This window comes from Oncorhynchus masou, chromosome 12 (genome assembly GCF_036934945.1).
Source record: "Oncorhynchus masou masou isolate Uvic2021 chromosome 12, UVic_Omas_1.1, whole genome shotgun sequence".
NCBI lineage: Eukaryota > Metazoa > Chordata > Actinopteri > Salmoniformes > Salmonidae > Oncorhynchus > Oncorhynchus masou.
The window spans coordinates 2,461,709-2,483,101 of record NC_088223.1 but is presented as its reverse complement, the minus strand read 5'-3'; the positions used below and the strand labels follow the sequence as shown (position 1 = coordinate 2,483,101).

General features: G+C 42.0%; 1 protein-coding gene across 3 annotated transcripts in view; it reads right to left on the bottom strand.

The window, feature by feature from the left end:
- Window positions 1-14,935: 14,935 nt before the first annotated feature.
- Window positions 14,936-21,393, bottom strand: part of triqk (triple QxxK/R motif containing) — an 82,017-nt gene continuing 75,559 nt past the window's right edge. For all 3 annotated transcript variants that reach the window (XM_064979463.1, XM_064979462.1, XM_064979464.1), the window contains exon 4: window positions 14,936-15,746. In XM_064979463.1, the coding sequence (XP_064835535.1) occupies window positions 15,639-15,746 (108 nt within the window). In that variant the 3' untranslated portion in view covers window positions 14,936-15,638. The remainder of the gene's footprint in view (window positions 15,747-21,393) is intronic.

Below are 21,393 nucleotides of genomic sequence, written 5' to 3'. Positions count from 1 at the left end.
GCACTACAATTAACCGGGGTCCATAGGGCTCTGACCAAAAATGTGTGCACTATGTAGGGAATAGGGACTCACACTTAGAAAAAGACCGTTGAGCTTTCATAAATATACAGGGGACAATGCAACTAGGAATGTTATTAGTCGCCTCCTACTGTTCACAGCCTATTGGCCAGCAGATGATGATGAGGGAGGTGATGTGCGAACACCCCCCAGCTGTTACCTGGAACTGAGGAAGCACTAGAGACAGGAAGTGACTGGTGTGTTATACAGGATTATATATGTGTTACCTGGAACTGAAAGACTCCCCACCACCATCCATTGTAGTCATGTTCCAGACATTTATTCTATGTTCTTATGATCTAGATTTTAGAAACTACCTTAATGGGTTACAGTAGTGTGTGTGTGTTACGGTAGTGTGTGTGTGTTACAGTAAGGTGTGTGTGATATATATATATATATATATATATATATATATACACACACATACAGTTGAAGTCCGAAGTTTACATACACTTAAGTTGGAGTCATTAAAACTTGTTTTTCAACCAATCCACACATTTCTTGTTAAACTATAGTTTTGGAAAGGTTGGTTAGGACATCTACTTTGTGCATGACACAAGTAATTCTTTAAACAGTTGTTTACAGACAGATTATTTCACTTATAATTCACTGTATCACAATTCCAGTGGGTCAGAAGTTTACATACACTAAGTTGACTGTGCCTTTCAACAGCTTGGAAAATTCCAGAAAATGATGTCATGGCTTTAGAAGCTTCTGATAGGCTGATTGACATCATTTGAGTCAATTGGAGGTGTACCTGTGGATGTATTTCAAGGTCTACCTTCAAACTCAGTGCCTCTTTGCTTGACATCATGGGAAAATCAAAAGAAATCAGCCAAGACCTCGGAAAAATAATTGTAGACCTCCACAAGTCTTGTTCATCCTTGGGAGAAATTTCCAAACACCTGAAGGTACCACGTTCATCTGTACAAACAATAGTATGCAAGTTTAAACACCATGGGACCACGCAGCCGTCACACCGCTCAGGAAGGAGACGCGCTCTGTCTCCTAGAGATGAACGTACTTTGGTGCGAAATGTGCAAATCAATCTCTGAACAGCAAAGGACCCTGTGAAGATGCTGGAGGAAACAGGTACAAAAGTATCTATATCCACAGTAAAACGAGTCCTATATTGACATAACCTGAAAGGCAGCTCAGCAAGGAAGAAGCCACTGATCCAAAACCGCCATAAAAAAGCCAGACTACGGTTTGCAACTGCACATGGGGACAAAGATTATACTTTTTGGAGAAATGTCCTCTGGTCTGATGAAACAAAAATAGAACTGTTTGGCCGTACTGACCATCGTTATGTTTGGAGGAAAAAGGGGAGGCTTGCAAGCTGAAGAACACCATCCCAACCGTGAAGCACAGGGGTGGCAGCATCATGTTGTGGGGGTGCTTTGCTGCAGGAGGGACTGGTGCACATCACATAATAGATGGCATCATGAGGTAGGAAAATTATGTGACAGTATTGAAGCAACCTCTCAAGACGTCAGTCAGGAAGTTAATGCTTGGTCACTAATGGGTCTTCCAAATGGACAATGACCCCAAGCATACTTCCAAAGTTGTGGCAAAATGGCTTAAGGACAACAAGGTCAAGGTATTGGAGTGACCATCACAAAGCCCTGACCTCAATCCCATAGAAAAGTTGTGGGCAGAACTGAAAAAGCATGTGTGAGCAAGAAGGCCTACAAACCTGACTCAGTTACACCAGCTCTGAGAGGAGGAATGTGCCAAAATTCACCCAATTTATTCTGGGAAGTTTGTGGATGGCTACCTGAAACGTTTGATCCAAGTTAAACCATTTAAAGGCAATGCTACCAAATACTAATTGAGTGTATGTAAACTTCTGACCCACTGGGAATGTGATTAAAGAAATAAAAGCTGAAATAAATAATTATCTCTACTATTATTCTGACCTTTCACATTCTTAAAATAAAGTGGTGATCCTAATTCACCTAAAACAACAGGGAATTTTTACTGGGATTAAATGTCAGGAATTGTGAAAAACTGAGTTTAAATGTATTTGGTTAAGGTGTATGTACACGTCTGACTTCAACTGCATATACACTACCATTGAGGTCACTTAGAAATGTCCTGTTTTTGAAAGAAAAGCAAATTGTGTTGTCCATTGTAATAACATCAAATTGACCAGAAATACAGTGTAGACATTGTTAATGTTGTAAATGAAGCTGAAAAAGGCTGATTTTTATTTATATCTACATAGACGTACAGAGGCCCATTATCAGCAACCATCACTCCTGTGTTCCAATGGCACGTTGTGTTAGCTAATCCAAGTTTATAGTTTTAAAAGGTTAATTGATCATTAGAAAACCCTTTTGCAATTATGTTAGCACAGCTGAAAACTGTTGTTCTGATTAAAGAAGCAATAAAACTGGCCTTCTTTAGACTAGTTGAGTATCTGGAGCATCAGCATTAGTGGGTTCGATTACAGGCTCAAAATGGCCAGAAACAAAGATCTTTCTTCTGGAACTTGTCAATCTATTCTTGTTCTGAGAAATGGCCATTCCATGCGAGAAATTACCAATACACTTAAGATCTCGTACAACACTGTGTACTACTCCCTTCACAGAACAGCGCAAACTCTCTTGATCCAGAATAGAAAGAGTGGGAGGCCCCGGTGCACAACTGAGCGAGAGGTAAAGAACATTAGGGTGTCTAGTTAAAGAAACAGACGTACCCGCAAAACACCAGTCTCAACGTCAACAGTGAAGAGGCGACTCTGGAATGCTGGCCTTCTAGGCAGAGTTCCTCTGTCCAGTGTCTGTGTTCTTTTGCCCATCTTAATATTTTCTTTTTATTGGCCAGTCTGAGATATGGCTTTTTCTTTGCAACTCTGCCTAAAAGGCCAGCATCCCAGTCACCTCTTTATTGTTGACATTGAGACTGGTGTTTTGCGTGTACTATTTAATGAAGCTGCCAGTCCAAAGACCACATCCATAATAATCATTGTATTTTTTTATATTTTATTTAACTCGGCAAGTCAGTTAAAATCAAATTCTTATTTACAACAATGGCCTACGCTGGCCAAACCCAGATGACGCTGGGCCAATTGTGCGCCGCCCTATGAGACTCCCAATCACAGCAGTGCCTTGGCACCGTTGTCACATAGCGCGAAAACAGCTCAAATAAGCAAAGAAAAACGACAGACCATAATTACTTTAAGACATGGAGGTCAGTCAATCCTGAAAACTTGAAGAAACTTTAAAAGTTCTTGAAGTGCAGTTGCAAAAACTATCAATCACTATGATGAAACTGGCTCATGAGGACCGCCACAAGAAAGGAAGACTCAGAATTACCTCTGCTGCAGAGGGTAAGTTCTACTTTATATTCTCTTCAGTCTTTAGAGGAAAATGTAAGGATATGATAAGGATATGATAAGAAGGCTCTCGGATCCTGTTGCCATACGACCTAGGTCTCTCCATGGATCCTGTCGTCATACGACCTAGGTCTCTCCATGGATCCTGTCGTCATACGACCTAGGTCTCTCCATGGATCCTGTCGTCATACGACCTAGGTCTCTCCATGGATCCTGTCGTCATACGACCTAGGTCTCTCCATGGATCCTGTCGTCATACGACCTAGGTCTCTCCATGGATCCTGTCGTCATACGACCTAGGTCTCTCCATGGATCCTGTTAACAAGAAAATACCGGAAAGTCACTCACTACATGTATGAAGTGTCCATACTATGCGTTGTGCTATATGAACAATTATGAAAAGGGTTTTATTTAATTAAGAGAGGGATTTGAGAAGCTATAACAAATGTTTTTATAACTGCACACAGTAAGTAGTTACCGCCCCCCGAGTGAAGTCAGAGAGCGTGTCAGCCTGCCGGAACCACCCCTTTCCTGCAAACTGTATACATGAAGGGTTAATAATTAACATACCAGACCAGAAAGACGTAGACCTGCAGCTGCATATTTAAAGTGGTTTGAACTCAATCTCAACATGAGGTGGAGACGATAAACTCACCTCTCGGACAATATTATCGCTACTCTCATCACCCCACTGGGAAACATCGATACGGCTGGCTATCTTCAAGAACAAATGGAAGGAAAGTCAACTCTAGTTCTGTTCAGGAAGTCACAGGATACCGGTCAACGACAGAGAACAGTAAAAGACTTGTCGAAACCATTTCAGACAATCAGAGCCTTACATGCTACTATACCCGCACCCCACCATAAAGGCCCAACTCCCTTTCCAAGGCTGCCCTGTTTCCCCCGAGAGAGATCACAGGCATTTCACTTAAATATATTCATGATCTTACTCAAACCAGGCGGCGGTTCATGTGCAAAGTATATGGTTACTGTAGGTGAGAATAGTTTCTGAATGTACTAATGTTAAGTGTCTCTCTCCCTCTCTTCCTTAACAAGCAGCCATGTTGTCATTCCGTTTTCAGCATATTAAGTCTCCAGTCAATTACCGATGCAAAGTGTGTATGTTTATCCTGTCTTCCCATCTAATTAGCTAGTAAATAATTAAACCAATTTGTGTAGTACTGAATCATAAGTAATGCTTGAGTTTTTGCAGATGCAAGGAGGCTACGACTGCTTAGAAAGATGATCTGATATGAGGTTTTGATGAATAAGTTGAGTGTTTATAGATGTGATAGGTAAAGACCTGGAGATGGCCACTCTTTAAAGAATCACTCTCGTGGTGCCCCAGATCCTAATGAGTTAAAGACCTGGAGATGGGAACTCTTTAAAGAATCACTCTCGTGGTGCCCCAGATCCTAATGAGTTAATTGTTACATCATTAATTAATCATTAATTCAAAATTAAACCATCAGGTCAATAGATAAATAAGTATTCAGATGATATGTTAATGTAAAGTCACGACATAATGAATAACAGGAATATGATTAGGAACAACAGGAATATGATTAGGAACAACAGGAATATGATTAGGAACAACAGGAATATGATTAGGAACAACAGGAATATGATTAGGAACAACAGGAATATGATTAGGAATATGATTAGGAACAACAGGAATATGATTAGGAACAACAGGAATATGATTAGGAACAACAGGAATATGATTAGGAACAACATGAATATGATTAGGAACAACATGAATATGATTAGGAACAACAGGAATATGATTAGGAACAACAGGAATATGATTAGGAATATGATTAGGAACAACAGGAATATGATTAGGAACAACAGGAATATGATTAGGAACAACAGGAATATGATTAGGAACAATGGGAATATGATTAGGAACAACAGGAATATGATTAGGAACAACATGAATATGATTAGGAACAACAGGAATATGATTAGGAACAACAGGAATATGATTAGGAACAACAGGAATATGATTAGGAACAACGGGAATATGATTAGGAACAACAGGAATATGATTAGGAACAACATGAATATGATTAGGAACAACATGAATATGATTAGGAACAACGGGAATATGATTAGGAACAACAGGAATATGATTAGGAACAACATGAATATGATTAGGAATATGATTAGGAACAACAGGAATATGATTAGGAACAACAGGAATATGATTAGGAACAACAGGAATATGATTAGGAACAACAGGAATATGATTAGGAACAACATGAATATGATTAGGAACAACATGAATATGATTAGGAACAACATGAATATGATTAGGAACAACAGGAATATGATTAGGAACAACAGGAATATGATTAGGAACAACAGGAATATGATTAGGAACAACAGGAATATGATTAGGAACAACATGAATATGATTAGGAACAACAGGAATATGATTAGGAACAACAGGAATATGATTAGGAACAACATGAATATGATTAGGAACAACAGGAATATGATTAGGAACAACAGGAATATGATTAGGAACAACAGGAATATGATTAGGAACAACAGGAATATGATTAGGAACAACGGGAATATGATTAGGAACAACAGGAATATGATTAGGAACAACAGGAATATGATTAGGAACAACATGAATATGATTAGGAACAACAGGAATATGATTAGGAACAACAGGAATATGATTAGGAACAACATGAATATGATTAGGAACAACAGGAATATGATTAGGAACAACAGGAATATGATTAGGAACAACATGAATATGATTAGGAACAACAGGAATATGATTAGGAACAACAGGAATATGATTAGGAACAACAGGAATATGATTAGGAACAACAGGAATATGATTAGGAACAACAGGAATATGATTAGGAACAACAGGAATATGATTAGGAACAACAGGAATATGATTAGGAACAACATGAATATGATTAGGAACAACATGAATATGATTAGGAATATGATTAGGAACAACAGGAATATGATTAGGAACAACAGGAATATGATTAGGAACAACAGGAATATGATTAGGAACAACAGGAATATGATTAGGAACAACAGGAATATGATTAGGAACAACAGGAATATGATTAGGAACAACAGGAATATGATTAGGAACAACAGGAATATGATTAGGAACAACAGGAATATGATTAGGAACAACAGGAATATGATTAGGAACAACAGGAATATGATTAGGAACAACATGAATATGATTAGGAACAACAGGAATATGATTAGGAACAACAGGAATATGATTAGGAACAACATGAATATGATTAGGAACAACAGGAATATGATTAGGAACAACATGACTCTCTTAAGGACATAGAACATCCTGACAACATCCTGAGGCAGTGAGGAGAAGTGGAATATGATTAGGTAGCAGTCAGTCCACATTCTTGATGCTTCCCAATGGCACCCTATTCCCCATAGGGCTCTGGTATAAAGTAGTGCACTATATAGGGAATAGGTTTCTATAAGGCCCTGGTCTAAAGTAGTGCACTATGTAGGGAATAGGGTGTTATAGGGCTCTGGTCTTAATTTTTGCACTATATAGGAAATAGGGTTCTATAGGGCCCTGGTCTAAAGTAGTGCACTATATAGGGAATAGGGTTCTATAGGGCCCTGGTCTAAAGTAGTGCACTATTTAGGGAATAGGTTTCTATAAGGCCCTGGTCTAAAGTAGTGCACTATGTAGGGAATAGGGTGTTATAGGGCTCTGGTCTTAATTTTTGCACTATATAGGGAATAGGGTTCCGTAGGAATCTGGTCTAAAGTAGTGCACTATATAGGGAATAGGGTTCTATAGGGCCCTGGTCTAAAGTAGTGTACTATATAGGGAATAGGGTTCTATAGGGCCCTGGTCTAAAGTAGTGCACTATTTAGGGAATAGGTTTCTATAAGGCCCTGGTCTAAAGTAGTGCACTATGTAGGGAATAGGGTGTTATAGGGCTCTGGTCTTAATTTTTGCACTATATAGGAAATAGGGTTCCGTAGGAATCTGGTCTAAAGTAGTGTACTATATAGGGAGGCATGTGGGACACAAAACAAGTTTCAATGGACCTTTAAAAAATATTCACACTCCTTAACTTTTTACACATTTTGTTGAGTTACAACCTGAATATAAAATGTATTCAATTTAGATTGTGTCACTGGCCTACACACAATACCACAAATGTTTGATATTTTTTACAAATTAATTTTAAAAAATGAAAAGTTGAAATGTCTTGAATCGATAAGCATTCAATCCCTTTGTTATGGAGGGCCTAAGTTTAGGAGTAAACATGTGCTGAACAAGTCACAAACAAATTGCATTAACTCAGTGTGCAGTCATAGTGTTTAACATGGTTTTTTAATGACGACCTCATCGCTGTACCCCACACATACAAAGGTCCCCCGGTCAAGCAGCGAATTTCATTAACAGATTCAACCAAAGACCAGGGAGGTATATATTCAATACCTCGCAAAGAAGGGCACCTATTGGTAGATGGGTACCCAAAAATAGACAGACATTGAATATCCCTTTGAGCATGGTGAAGTTATTAATTACACCCAGTCACTATAAAGATACAGGCGTCCTTCCTGACTCAGCAGCTGGAGAAGGAAAACCTGGTTCAGTCTGCTTTCCACCAGACCCTGGGAGATGAATTCACCTTTCAGCAGGACAATAACCTGAAACATAAAGCCACATCTACACTAGACTTGCTTACCAAGTGGACATGATGGAGTAGCAGTGCAGACGTGGTTGGTACTCTTTATATTTTTCATATTTTTTGTAAATATTTCAATGTGTTTTCAATCTCTTTTCCATTTTTAAATTAAATAAACCTTCCGGTAACCTGCCTCACCCAATGTGACACGGATCCGCATTTTTTTAGACCTCATTGCCAGAACCTCAATCAAAAGCTAGCCATCAGAAGCTAACCAGATAATTAGCAATTTAGTCATTGTTTGCCACTGCTGGCATCCTTTACCTTCTGTACAGACACCAGCCGTTTCTTTTAGACTGGATAAAACTCCCGGCCTACTCTGTGATCACTCGGTTACACAGCGGACACCTCCCGTACTCTACACCAACACGGCTAGAATCCCCTTCTCCACTGGCTACACAGCGGACACCTCTCGTACTCTACCCCAACACGGCTAGAATCCCCTTCTCCACTGGCTACACAGCGGACACCTCCCGTACTCTACCCCAACACGGCTAGAATCCCCTTCTCCACTGGCTACACAGCGGACACCTCCCGTACTCTACCCCAACACGGCTAGAATCCCCTTCTCCACTGGCTACACAGCGTACACCTCCCGTACTCTACCCCAACACGGCTAGAATCCCCTTCTCCACTGGCTACACAGCGGACACCTCCCGTACTCTACTCCAACACGGCTAGAATCCCCTTCTCCACTGGCTACACAGCGGACACCTCTCGTACTCTACCCCAACACGGCTAGAATCCCCTTCTCCACTGGCTACACAGCGGACACCTCCCGTACTCTACCCCAACACGGCTGGAATCCCCTTCTCCACTGGCTACACAGCGGACACCTCTCGTACTCTACCCCAACACGGCTAGAATCCCCTTCTCCACTGGCTACACAGCGGACACCTCCCGTACTCTACCCCAACACGGCTAGAATCCCCTTCTCCACTGGCTACACAGCGGACACCTCCCGTACTCTACCCCAACACGGCTAGAATCCCCTTCTCCACTGGCTACACAGCGGACACCTCCCGTACTCTACCCCAACACGGCTAGAATCCCCTTCTCCACTGGCTACACAGCGGACACCTCCCGTACTCTACCCCAACACGGCTAGAATCCCCTTCTCCACTGGCTACACAGCGGACACCTCCCGTACTCTACCCCAACACGGCTAGAATCCCCTTCTCCACTGGCTACACAGCGGACACCTCCCGTACTCTACCCCAACACGGCTGGAATCCCCTTCTCCACTGGCTACACAGCGGACACCTCCCGTACTCTACTCCAACACGGCTGGAATCCCCTTCTCCACTGGACCCTTGCCGTAAGCTCTGGACCTTTGCATCGGATCATCGCTGTTAGCTAGCTGCTACCGAGTGGCTATAGTGGCTCACGTCCCTGCTCCGAAGCTAGCATCAGATAGCCGCGAGGTAGAATAGATTCAGGGCATAATGGACAGACGGGTTTGGTGGGGTGCGGGTACAGTAGCGGTAAGCCCAGGCACCGAGTGATGATACGAGAGGTTGCATCACTGGATGTGCTAGTTATGCTGGGTGAGGTCACCGCATGTGTGGGAGGCATGTTGAGTGGGACTAGGGGCTCCTAAAACAATAATAGCTATCCTAAACAACAGTATTCAAGGCATATTTACATCTGAGAGAGACATAAAGCGAGGAATAAAGCAATCACAGGTGTTGATTGGGAGAGCTAGCTAAGACAACGGGTAAGACAACAACAGCTTATGAGCTAAGACAACAACAACAGGTAAAATGGCGATGAATGGGCAGAGAGGGTCGGTTAACTACACACAGGGCCTGAGTTCGAAGATGGAGTACCGTGTTAATGAACAGTTCAGCAGGCATCAGCTATGTAGCCAGTTGATCATAGGGTCCAGTGAACAGCAGTAGATGGAACAGGGAAGCCGCGTTACTACGCTAGCACACGAGAGACACGCCGTTTAAAGTTAGCAGGCGGGGGTAAGTAGAAGCGTCTGCGCCGAAGTCCGGTAGAGGGCACAGAGGTTACGTCGGCGAACCAGTCATGGTGCTACGGCGGGGCGCCGTGTCGACGAAGCATCCAGGCCAGATGGCGAAAATGGTATTGTAGTTGTAGTAATTTAGTTTGATAGCCGCGAGCTTCTAATTTAAAAAAATGAATCTCTCAAGAAATAAGTCTCTCACTGTTGCCGCCTGTTATTGACCCCCCTCAGCTCCCAGCTGTGCAATGGACACCATATGTGAATTGATTGCCCATCTATCTTCAGAGTTCGTTCTGCTAGGTGACTAAACTGGGATATGCTTAACACCCCGACAGTCCTACAATCTAGGCTAGATGCCCTCAATCTCAAACAAATTATCAAGGAACCCACCAGGTACAACACTAAATCTGTAAACATGTGCACCCTCTGGTATTCTGGAAGGATATATACCCCATCCCGTCAGTCGAGGATGCCTGGTTGTTCTTTAAAAGTAATTTCCTCACCATCTTCAATAAGCATTCCCCTTTCAAAAATGTAGAACTAAGAACAGATATAGTCCTTGGATCACTCCAGACTTGACTGCCCTTGACCAGCACAAAAACATCCTGTGGCGCACTGCACTAGCATCGAATAGTCCCCGCGATTTGAAACTTTTCAGGGAAGTCAGGAACCAATACACGCAGTCAGTCAGGAAAGCAAAGGCTAGCTTTTTCAAACAGAAATTTGCATCCTGTAGCTCTAACTCCAAAAGGTTTTGGGACACTAAAGTCCATGGAGAATAAGAGCACCTCCTCCCAGCTGCCCACTGCACTGAGGCTAGGTAACACTGTCACCACCAATAAATCTACGATAATCGAGAATTTCAATAAGCATTTCTCTACGGCTGGCCATGCTTTCCTCCAGGCCACCCCAACCAACAGCTCTGCACCCCGCGCAGCTACTTGCTCAAGCCTCCCCTGCTTCTCCTTTACCCAAATCCAGATAGCAGATGTTATGAAAGAGCTGCAAAACCTGGACAAGTACAAATCAGCTGGGCTAGACAATCTGGACACTCTCTCTAAAATCATCCTCCACCATTGTTGCAACCCCTATTACCAGTCTGTTCGACCTCTCGTATCGTCCAAGATCCCTAAAGATTGGAAAGCTGCCGCGGTCATCCCCCTCTTCAAAGGGGGTCACACTCTAGAGCCAAACTGTTATAGACCTATATCCATCCTGCCCTACCTTTCTAACGTCTTTGAAAGCCAAGTTAAACAGATCAGTGAACATTTTCAAATCTCACCGTACCATCTTCGCTGAGCAATCCGGTTTTTGAGCTGGTCACGGGTGCACCTAAGCCACGCTCAAGGTACTAAATGATATCATAACCGCCATCGATAAAAGACAGTACTGTGCAACCGTCTTCATCGACCTGGCCAAGGCTTTCGACTCTGTTAATCACCGTATTCCTATCGGCAGACTCAATAGCCTTGGTTTCCCAAATGACTGCCTCGCCTGGTTCACTACTTCTCAGACAAAGTATAGTGTGCCAAACCAGAGGGCCTGTTGTCCAGACCTCTGGCAGTCTATGGGGATACCACATGGTTCAATTCTTGGGCCGACTCTTTTCTCTGTATACATCAACGATGTCGCTCTTGCTGCGGGTGATTCCCTGATCCACCTCTACGCAGACGACACCATTCTGTATACATCTGGCCCTTCTTTGGACACTGCTAACTAACCGCCAAACAAGCTTCAATGCCATACAACACTCCTTCTATGGCCTCCAACTGCTCTTAAATGCTAATAAAACTAAATGTATGCTTTTCAACAATTCGCTGCCCGCACCCGCCCGCCCAACTAGCATCACTATTCTGGATGGTTCTGACTTAGAATATGTAGACAACTACAAATACCTAGGTGTCTGGCTAGACTGTAAACTCTCCTTCCAGACTCATATTGAACATCTCAAATTAAATCTAGAATCGGCTTCCTATTTCGCAACAAAGCATCCTTCACTCACATCGCCAAACATACCCTCGTAAAACTGACTATATTACCGATCCTCGACTTTGGCGATGTCATTTACAAAATAGCTTCCAATACTCTACGCAGCAAACTGGATGCAGTCTATGACAGTGCCATCTGTTTTGTCACCAAAGCCCTTTATACCACCCACCGTGACATGTATGCTCTAGTCGGCTGGCCCTCGCTATATATTCGTCGCCAGACCCACTGGCTCCAGGTTATCTATAAGTCTATGCTAGGTAAAGCACTGCCTTATCTCAGCTCACTGGTCATGATAACAACACCCACCCGTAGCACACGCTCCAGCAGGTATATCTCACTGGTCATCACCAAAGCCAACACATCCTTTGGCCGCATATCCTTCCAGTTCTCTGCTGACAGTGTGGCCAATGACTGGAACGAATTGCAAAAAAAAAAAAATTCTCTGAAGTTGGAGACTTATATTTCCCTAACTAACTTTAAACATCAGCTATCTGAGCAGCAAACTGATCACTGCAGCTGTACATAGCCCATCTGTAAATAGCCCACCCAATCTACCTACCTCATCCTCATACTGTTTTTATTAATTTACTTTTCTGCTCTTTTGCACACCAGTATTTGTACTTGCACATTATCATCTGCTCATCCATCTCTCCAGTGTTAATCTGCTAAATTGTAATTACTTCGCTCCTATCGCCTATTTATTGCCTTACCTCCTCATGCCATTTGCACACACTGTATATAGACCTCTTTTTCTATTGTGTTATTGACTGTATGTTTGTTTATTCCATGTGTAACTCTGTGTTGTTTTTTGTGTTGCACTGCTTTGCTTTATCTTGGCCAGGTCGCAGCTGTAAATGAGAACTTGTTCTCAACTGGCCTACCTGGTTAAATAAAAGTGAAATACGTAAAAAAATAATAATAATTAAAAGACAGGGAATGTTCCTGAGTGGCCGAGTTACAATTTTTACTTAAATATACTTGAAAATCAATGGTAAGACCTGGAAACAGTTGTCTAGCAATGATCAAGAATAATGAGAAATCCAGGTGTGCAATGCTCTTAGAGACTCAGAAACATCGCTGCCAAAGGTGCTTTAGGGGGGGACACCTATCTAAATCAAACTATATTAGTGTTCATACTTAAATGTGTGTGTGTGTCGGGGGGGGGGGGGGGGGGTCATTTAGCTATTAGGACCCCTTTACTACTACAGCACTTTAAAACAGTCAAAAAATAAATCATCATCAGGAACAAGGATTTAAATTGTCTGTCCTGTATCTGTCTGTCCTATATCTGTCTGTCCTATATCTGTCTGTCCTATATCTGTCTGTCCTATATCTGTCTATCTAGGAAATATGAAAGCTGGACAATTCTAACCCCTTATTTTTGTTGGCAAAAAAAAGACCTCCATTTGTTTTGTTTTTGGGTTACATTTAGTCCCGTGACACTTGTGTAGAGCAAAAACATTGTGTTCGTGAGAGTCTCTCCTTTCCATAGTGGGGTACATACACAATAATAATACATCTGCTTTTCAGGATGGATTCAGTGGATCGAGACACAGTACAAAAAAAACATCTCTTAAACAAACAGATTTTGATGGGGATTTTGTTATGTGATTTCGATTGATGCATGGGTGCGTCAATAGACTCTTAAGGACATTTTGTAACAAGACAAAATGCAGGAAAAGTCAAGAGGTGTTAATAGTTTATGAAGGCAACTGGACAACGTTACTATTCAGATGGTATTACAGTCAAACAAAAGGGGGCAATGAAACTGCACCTGTACTTAGCCTACCTGTAAACAGCCCATCAATCTACCTACCTCATCCCCATACTGTATTTATTTATTTATTTTGCTCCTTTGCACCCCAGTATCTCTACCTGCACGTTCATCTTCTGCCGATCTACCATTCCAGTGTTTAATTGCTATATTGTAATTACTTCACCACCATGGCCTATTTATTTCCTTATCTTACCTCATTTGCACTCACTGTACATAGACTTTTTGTTTTCTTTTGTTCTACTGTATTATTGACTGTGTGTTTTGTTTATTCCATGTGTAACTGTGTTGTGTTGAATTGCTACACTTTATCTTGGCCAGGTCGCAGTTGCAAATGAGAACTTGTTCTCAACTAGCCTACCTGGTTAAATAAAGGTGTTCTCAACTAGCCTACCCGGTTAAATAAACGGAACTTGTTCTCAACTAGCCTACCTGGTTAAATAAAGGTGTTCTCAACTAGCCTACCTGGTTAAATAAACGGAACTTGTTCTCAACTGGCCTACCTGGTTAAATAAAGGTGTTCTCAACTGGCCTACCTGGTTAAATAAAGGTGTTCTCAACTGGCCTACCTGGTTAAATAAAGGTGTTCTCAACTAGCCTACCTGGTTAAATAAAGGTGTTCTCAACTGGCCTACCTGGTTAAATAAAGGTGTTCTCAACTAGCCTACCTGGTTAAATAAAGGTGAAATAAATAGATACATTTAAAAAATAATAACAATCTGTGTAAAAATATATGTATAATAATGAAAAGGCGAAGTAGAGTGGCGGGGTATTCGAACAATCAAGATAAGGTCATCTCCAAGGCGGTTTAAAACTTTAGTTGATTGATGCATCATCATCATCATCATCATCATCATCACCACCATCATCTCCTACAAAGGCAGATGGTCTTTAGTGTCACGTAGAGGACCATATCCGTGTTTCTCCTTCTGTTAGTGCCAGGTAGCGGTTGGGAAGTCTCCTCTGTTAATCAGAAAGACTCTTCAGATGGTGATCCAGTTGGTCAAGGACAGGATGTACGTATAACATCTCTGTTGCAGAGAACAGCAGACATAATGCAGATATTAAAAACGGAATTCAACAATATTACAAAATTTATTGAACTTATAACATTCATTAATATTCATTAATATAAAGACATGAAATAAAAACGCATCAGTGATTCATATTTCTGAAGAGGCAACAGGACTGCCCTGTCTGTGTTCGCGCATTTGTCTCTGTGTAGCTGTTAGAGATGATGCTAATGTCAACAGTCTTCTTGGTAGATGATAAAGCCCCCCCCCCCCAAAAAAAAAACAACAACTTATCAATTAAATGTTAACTACAAAAAGTAGACTATGCCTAACTGGCAGAATGATAATCACGACAATACAGTGGCCAATTATTTTGCAAACTCTGCCATCACATGAACGCTGCAGTATCATCGCTTATCAAACAGTCTATTGCTGGTGTGCGCTTGCATCGAAAATTATATATTTGTTTATTTTTCCCAGACCTCAAGTGGTCTCCTGACGTGGTTTAAGCATCGACCACAACTAAAAATTAATGTTCGATAAAAGTGTGATTTTGAGAACAAAAGCCTAAAAAAAAAACCACACAAAATATACAATGAAAACAAAATGGAGAAAACAGGAATGAGGAAAAAAATGAAACGGAAATCAGACAAAAAAAAAATCTTGAGTCAAATTTGCATCCAGATGAGTCAATGAGCCACGTTGACAGAGCCTGACAATAGCCCAGCAAGACCCCGAGCCCAAGGTGAAGTTGTCCTCTCCTGCTTTAGTCCACATCCAGGTCCATGTCCAGTTCAGTGCTCAGGTTGAGGTAGAAGAACGCATACGCACAGAGCATGAACACCAGGATGGCTAAGATGACCAGGAGAGCATCCTGCAATCACAGAAAGGGGAGAGACAAGTATATAGTTAAAGAGGCAATCTGCCATTTTAAAATAATGATATACACAGAGTTTCCATGAGATCGAATGACCAGGTGAAACCTATGATCCCTTATTCCCTTATTGATGTCACTGTGTAGCGTGCCGTCTTTCAGATGGGACGTTAAACGGGTGTCCTGACTCTCTGAGGTCATTAAAGATCCCATGACACTTATCGTAAGAGTAGGGGTGTTAACCCTGGTGTCCTGACTCTCTGAGGTCATTAAAGATCCCATGACACTTATCGTAAGAGTAGGGGTGTTAACCCCGGTGTCCTGGCTAAATTCCCAATCTGGCCCTCAAACCACCACGGTCACCTAATAATCCCCAGTTTTGTCTCATCCATTCATTCATCCCCCTCCTCTCCCCTGTAACTATTCCCCGGGTCGTTGCTGTAAATGAAAACGTGTTCTCAGTCAACTGAACTGGTAAAATAACGGATAAATAAATAAACTTGTTAACTCCACTTCAAATCACTGTAGATGAAGAGGAGGAGACCGGTTAAAGAAGGATTTTTAAGCCTTGAGACATGGATTGTGTGTTTGCGCCATTCAAAGGGTGAACGGGCAAGACAAAAGATTGAATTGTCTTTAAACCGTGTGTGGTAGTAGGTGCCAGGCACACCGGTTTGAGTGTCAAGAACTGCAACGCTGCAGCGTTTTTCACATACACATGGGAAACTGTTGAATCAAGAATGGTCCACCACCCAAAGAACATCTAGTCATTTTGACACAAATGTGGGAAACATTGGAGTCAACATGGGCCTGCATCCCTGTGGAATGCTATCGACACCTTGTAGAGCCAACATGGGCCTGCATCCCTGTGGAACGCTATCGACACCTTGTAGAGCCAACATGGGCCTGCATCCCTGTGGAACGCTATCGACACCTTGTAGAGCCAACATGGGCCTGCATCCCTGTGGAACGCTATCGACACCTTGTAGAGTAAACATGGGCCAGCATCCCTGTGGAACGCTATCGACACCTTGTAGAGTAAACATGGGCCTGTATCCCTGTGGAATGCTATCGACACCTTGTAGAGTAAACATGGGCCTGTATCCCTGTGGAACGCTATCGACACCTTGTAGAGTAAACATGGGCCTGTATCCCTGTGGAACGCTATCGACACCTTGTAGAGTAAACATGGGCCTGTATCCCTGTGGAATGCTATCGACACCTTGTAGAGTCAACATGGGCCAGCATCCCTGTGGAACGCTATCGACACCTTGTAGAGTAAACATGGGCATGTATCCCTGTGGAACGCTAGCGACACCTTGTAGAGTCCATGCCCCGACAAATTGAGTCTGTTCTGAGGGCAAAAGGGGGGATGGGTGGGGTGCAACTCCATATTAGGAAGGTGTGCCTAATGTATTGTACACTCAGTGTATATCCATTGATTGCTGAAAAATACAACCCATAGATCCCTCATGAGTTTAGTTAAACTGTCGTGCCTAAAGTTAAGGTACAAAGACCACATGGATCCACTAGAGACCACAAGGGTCCATGGATTTATAAGGAGAGGGATGACAAACATCTGGAAAGAACATTTTGAAAAAAAAAAAACGACAAAAATAAACTCAAATTAAAATCTGATTAAAGAAAATCGTCTAAATATTGGAATTAAATCAAAACCCACTTCCCAATTCCACATGAGGAATTAGCACTTAAAATCAAAATCACTAAAAACATTGTGGTTTTAACGGCATCAAAAATGAGATGTTTGAACAACAGCTCTGAGCTGCAAGGTGCTCAAGTTATTCAACCTCATGTTAACCCCGAATCACGACTGTAATCTAGTGGTCAATACTAATACTGTATCAAACAGTGACTGATGGCGCCATATCACAACTAATCTAGAGGTCATTATTAATACTGTATCAAACAGAAGCCAACATGGCCTATATAGTGGTCATTATTAATATTATTATTTGTGTCTCACACTGATTGAGATTAACTTTTTCAATATTCACAAATCAATTTTCCTAATTTAAACGTGGAGTTGAAGTGTTTAATCAACTGTTCAGAGGAGATTGCGTGAAATCAGTCCTTCATGGTCGAATTGCTACAAAAGGTACTAAAGGTCACCAATAAGAAGAAGAGACTTGATTGAACCAAGAAACACGAGCAATGGACATTAGACCAGTGACTGTCATGAAGTTTTTTGGTTCCAACCGCCGTGTCTTTGTGAGACGCAGAGGAGTTGAGCGGATGATTTCTGGAAACAGCAGAGGGAACACCCCCCTATCCACATCGATGGAACAGTAGTGGAGAGAGTAGCAAGTTTTAAGTTCCTCGGCATACACATCACAGACAAACTGAATTGGTCCACCCACACAGACAGCATCGTGAAGAGGGCACAGCAGCGCCTCTTCAACCTCAGGAGGCTGAAGAAATTTGGCTTGTCACCAAAAGCACTCACAAACTTCTACAGATGCACAATCGAGAGCATCCTGGCGGGCTGTATCACCGCCTGGTACGGCAACTGCTCCGCCCTCAACCGTAAGGCTCTCCAGAGGGTAGTGAGGTCTGCACAACGCATCATCGGGGGCAAACTACCTGCCATCCAGGACACCAACACCACCCGATGTCACAGGAAGGCCATAAAGATCATCAAGGACAACAACCACCCGAGCCACTGCCTGTTCACCCCGCTATCATCCAGAAGGCGAGGTCAGTACAGGTGCATCAAAGCTGGGACCGAGAGACTGAAAAACAGCTTCTATCTCAAGGCCATCAGACTGTTAAACAGCCACCACTAACATTGAGTGGCTGCTGCCAACACACTGACTCAACTCCAGCCACTTTAATAATGGGAATTGATGGGAAATGTAAAATATATCACTAGCCACATTAAACAATGCTACCTAATATAATGTTTACATACCCTACATTAATCATCTCATATGTATACGTATATACTGTACTCTATATCATCTACTGCATCTTTATGTAATACATGTATCACTAGCCACATTAACTATGCCACTTTTTTTACATACTCATCTCATATGTATATACTGTACTCGAGACCATCTACTGTATCTTGCCTATGCTGCTCTGTACCATCACTCATTCATATCTTTATGTACATATTATTTATCCCCTTACACTGTGTATAAGACAGTAGTTTAGGAATTGTTAGTTAGATTACTTGTTGGTTATTACTGCATTGTCGGAACTAGAAGCACAAGCATTTCGCTACACTCGCATTAACATCTGCTAACCATGTGTATGTGACAAATAAAATTTGATTTGAATTGATTTCTGCATGTGTGGTTCCCACCGTGAAGCATGGAGGAGGTGTTGTGATGGTGTTTTGCTGGTGACGCTGTCTGATTTATTTAGAATTCAAGATACACTTAACCAGCATGGCTACCACAGCATCCTGCAGCGATATGCCATCCCATCTGGCTTGCGCTTAGTGGGACTATAATTTGTTTTACAACAGGACAATGACCCAACACACCTCCAGGCTGTGTAAGGGCTATTTGACCAAGAAGGAGAGTGATGGAGTGCTGCATCAGATGACCTGGCCTCCACAATCAACCGACGTCATCCCAATTGAGATGTTTTGGGATGAGTTGGACCGCAGAGTGAAGGGAAAGCAGCCAAGTGCTCAGCATATGTGGGAACTCCTTCAAGACCGTTGGAAATGCATTCCTCATGAAGCTGGTTAAGAGAATGCCAAGAGTGTGCAAAGCTATCATCAAGGCAAAGGGTGGCTATTTTGAAGAATCAAAAATATAAAATATATTTTGATATGTTTAACACTTTTTTGGGGGTTACTACACGATTCCATGTGTTATTTCATAGTTTTGATGTCTTCACTATTATTCCACAATGTAGAAATAAGTAAAAATAAAGACAAACCAAGGAATGAGTAGGTGTGTCCAAACTTTTGCCATGAATATGGGGGAAAGTATTCGGAAAACAAGTGTGGAGTTAATTTGTGACTCAGAGAAGAGAGTATTTGGTAGTATTATTCAGTTCACTGCTCTGTATGGACGTGAGGTATCATAGCAACACTAAATGGGACAAGCAATCCAACAGAGATACTGTAGAAATATTTGAAACACCAACAAATGCATGTAGCGCCGAATTAGGCCGGTCTACGTTGATAGACATCCCCTCCAAAACAGAGCGCCAAATGTCTTGATGCATCTGAAATATAGTCTTGAATCTAGTCCATAATATTTTGTGTCACTGGCCTACACACACACACAGACAAAACCCCATAGTGTCAAAGCGGGATTAATTAAACCAATTTCAATGACTACCTCATCTCTGTACCCCACACATACAATTATCTATAAGGCAATGAATTTAAAAACACAGATTCATCCAAAGACCAGGGAGGTTTTCTATGACTGACAAAGAAGGTCGATGGGTAAAAAATAAATAGACGTTGGAAATCCCTTTGAGCACGGTGAAGTTATTAATTACACTTTAGATATTAATACACCCGGTCACTACAAAGATACAGGCGGTCTTCCTAATTCAGCTGCCGGGGATGATCTCCTCATGGCCACAGTATAGAAAGAGAGTGATGTTTCATAGAGAGAACAAAGGAATTTCTTCCACCTCACAGAACTTGAGGTCCGAACAACATTTATGTTCTGGAGAAGGTATAAAAGATCGGTGAAGCTAAGAACTGGTCCGTTGGTACAATTTATGAAACTCATGGGAGACAATACGGCCACATTACCATAACGCTGTTTATATAATAGCCTCAGATATGAGGCTTACATCTAATTATTGTATAAAATGAATGAGTGAGGATGGAACTGTTTGTGAAATTGTGTCATGTGATTTTGGACTGTTTAATGGAGGAAACTCCAATTCCCTAAAAAGTTTCACTAAGTCCTTGGCACGCCCCCAGGGGCACAGACAGGACATGTCATGAGCCCTTTTCTATGTTCCGAATAAAACCCCCACCTGGGTTTTTCTATCACCAGACCAGCTTACCTCAATAACGAGTGGGCCAAGGTTTGAGACCAAGCTTACCTCAAATTATGAGAGCGCTAAGGGTTGAGACGAGAACAGTACCTCTATCATAGAGGGAAATAAGGTTCAAGTAGATTGCTGAATCTTTTAACCATCCCACGTGGTTAAACTCTTAGACTATCAGTACGGCTGAGATGGAATCCACCGGCTCTGACACGAGTCGCATGTGGCTTAAAAACTATCATGGTGTAGAAAGAGAAACCCAGCCGTGAGATGGCCATTGAGGCGTGCCTACCAGACAAGCTAAATGCCTTCTATGCTCACTTCCGAGGCAATTAACACTGAACCATGCGAGAGCATTTTCAACTTCTCCCAGTCTGAAATACCTACATGTTTCAAGCGGACAACAATAGTCCCTGTGCATAAGAATGCCAAGGTAACACAATAGTCCCTGTGCATAAGAATGCCAAGGTAACACAATAGTCCCTGTGCATAAGAATGCCAAGGTAACACAATAGTCCCTGTGCATAAGAATGCCAAGGTAACACAATAGTCCCTGTGCATAAGAATGCCAAGGTAACACAATAGTCCCTGTGCATAAGAATGCCAAGGTAACACAATAGTCCCTGTGCATAAGAATGCCAAGGTAACACAATAG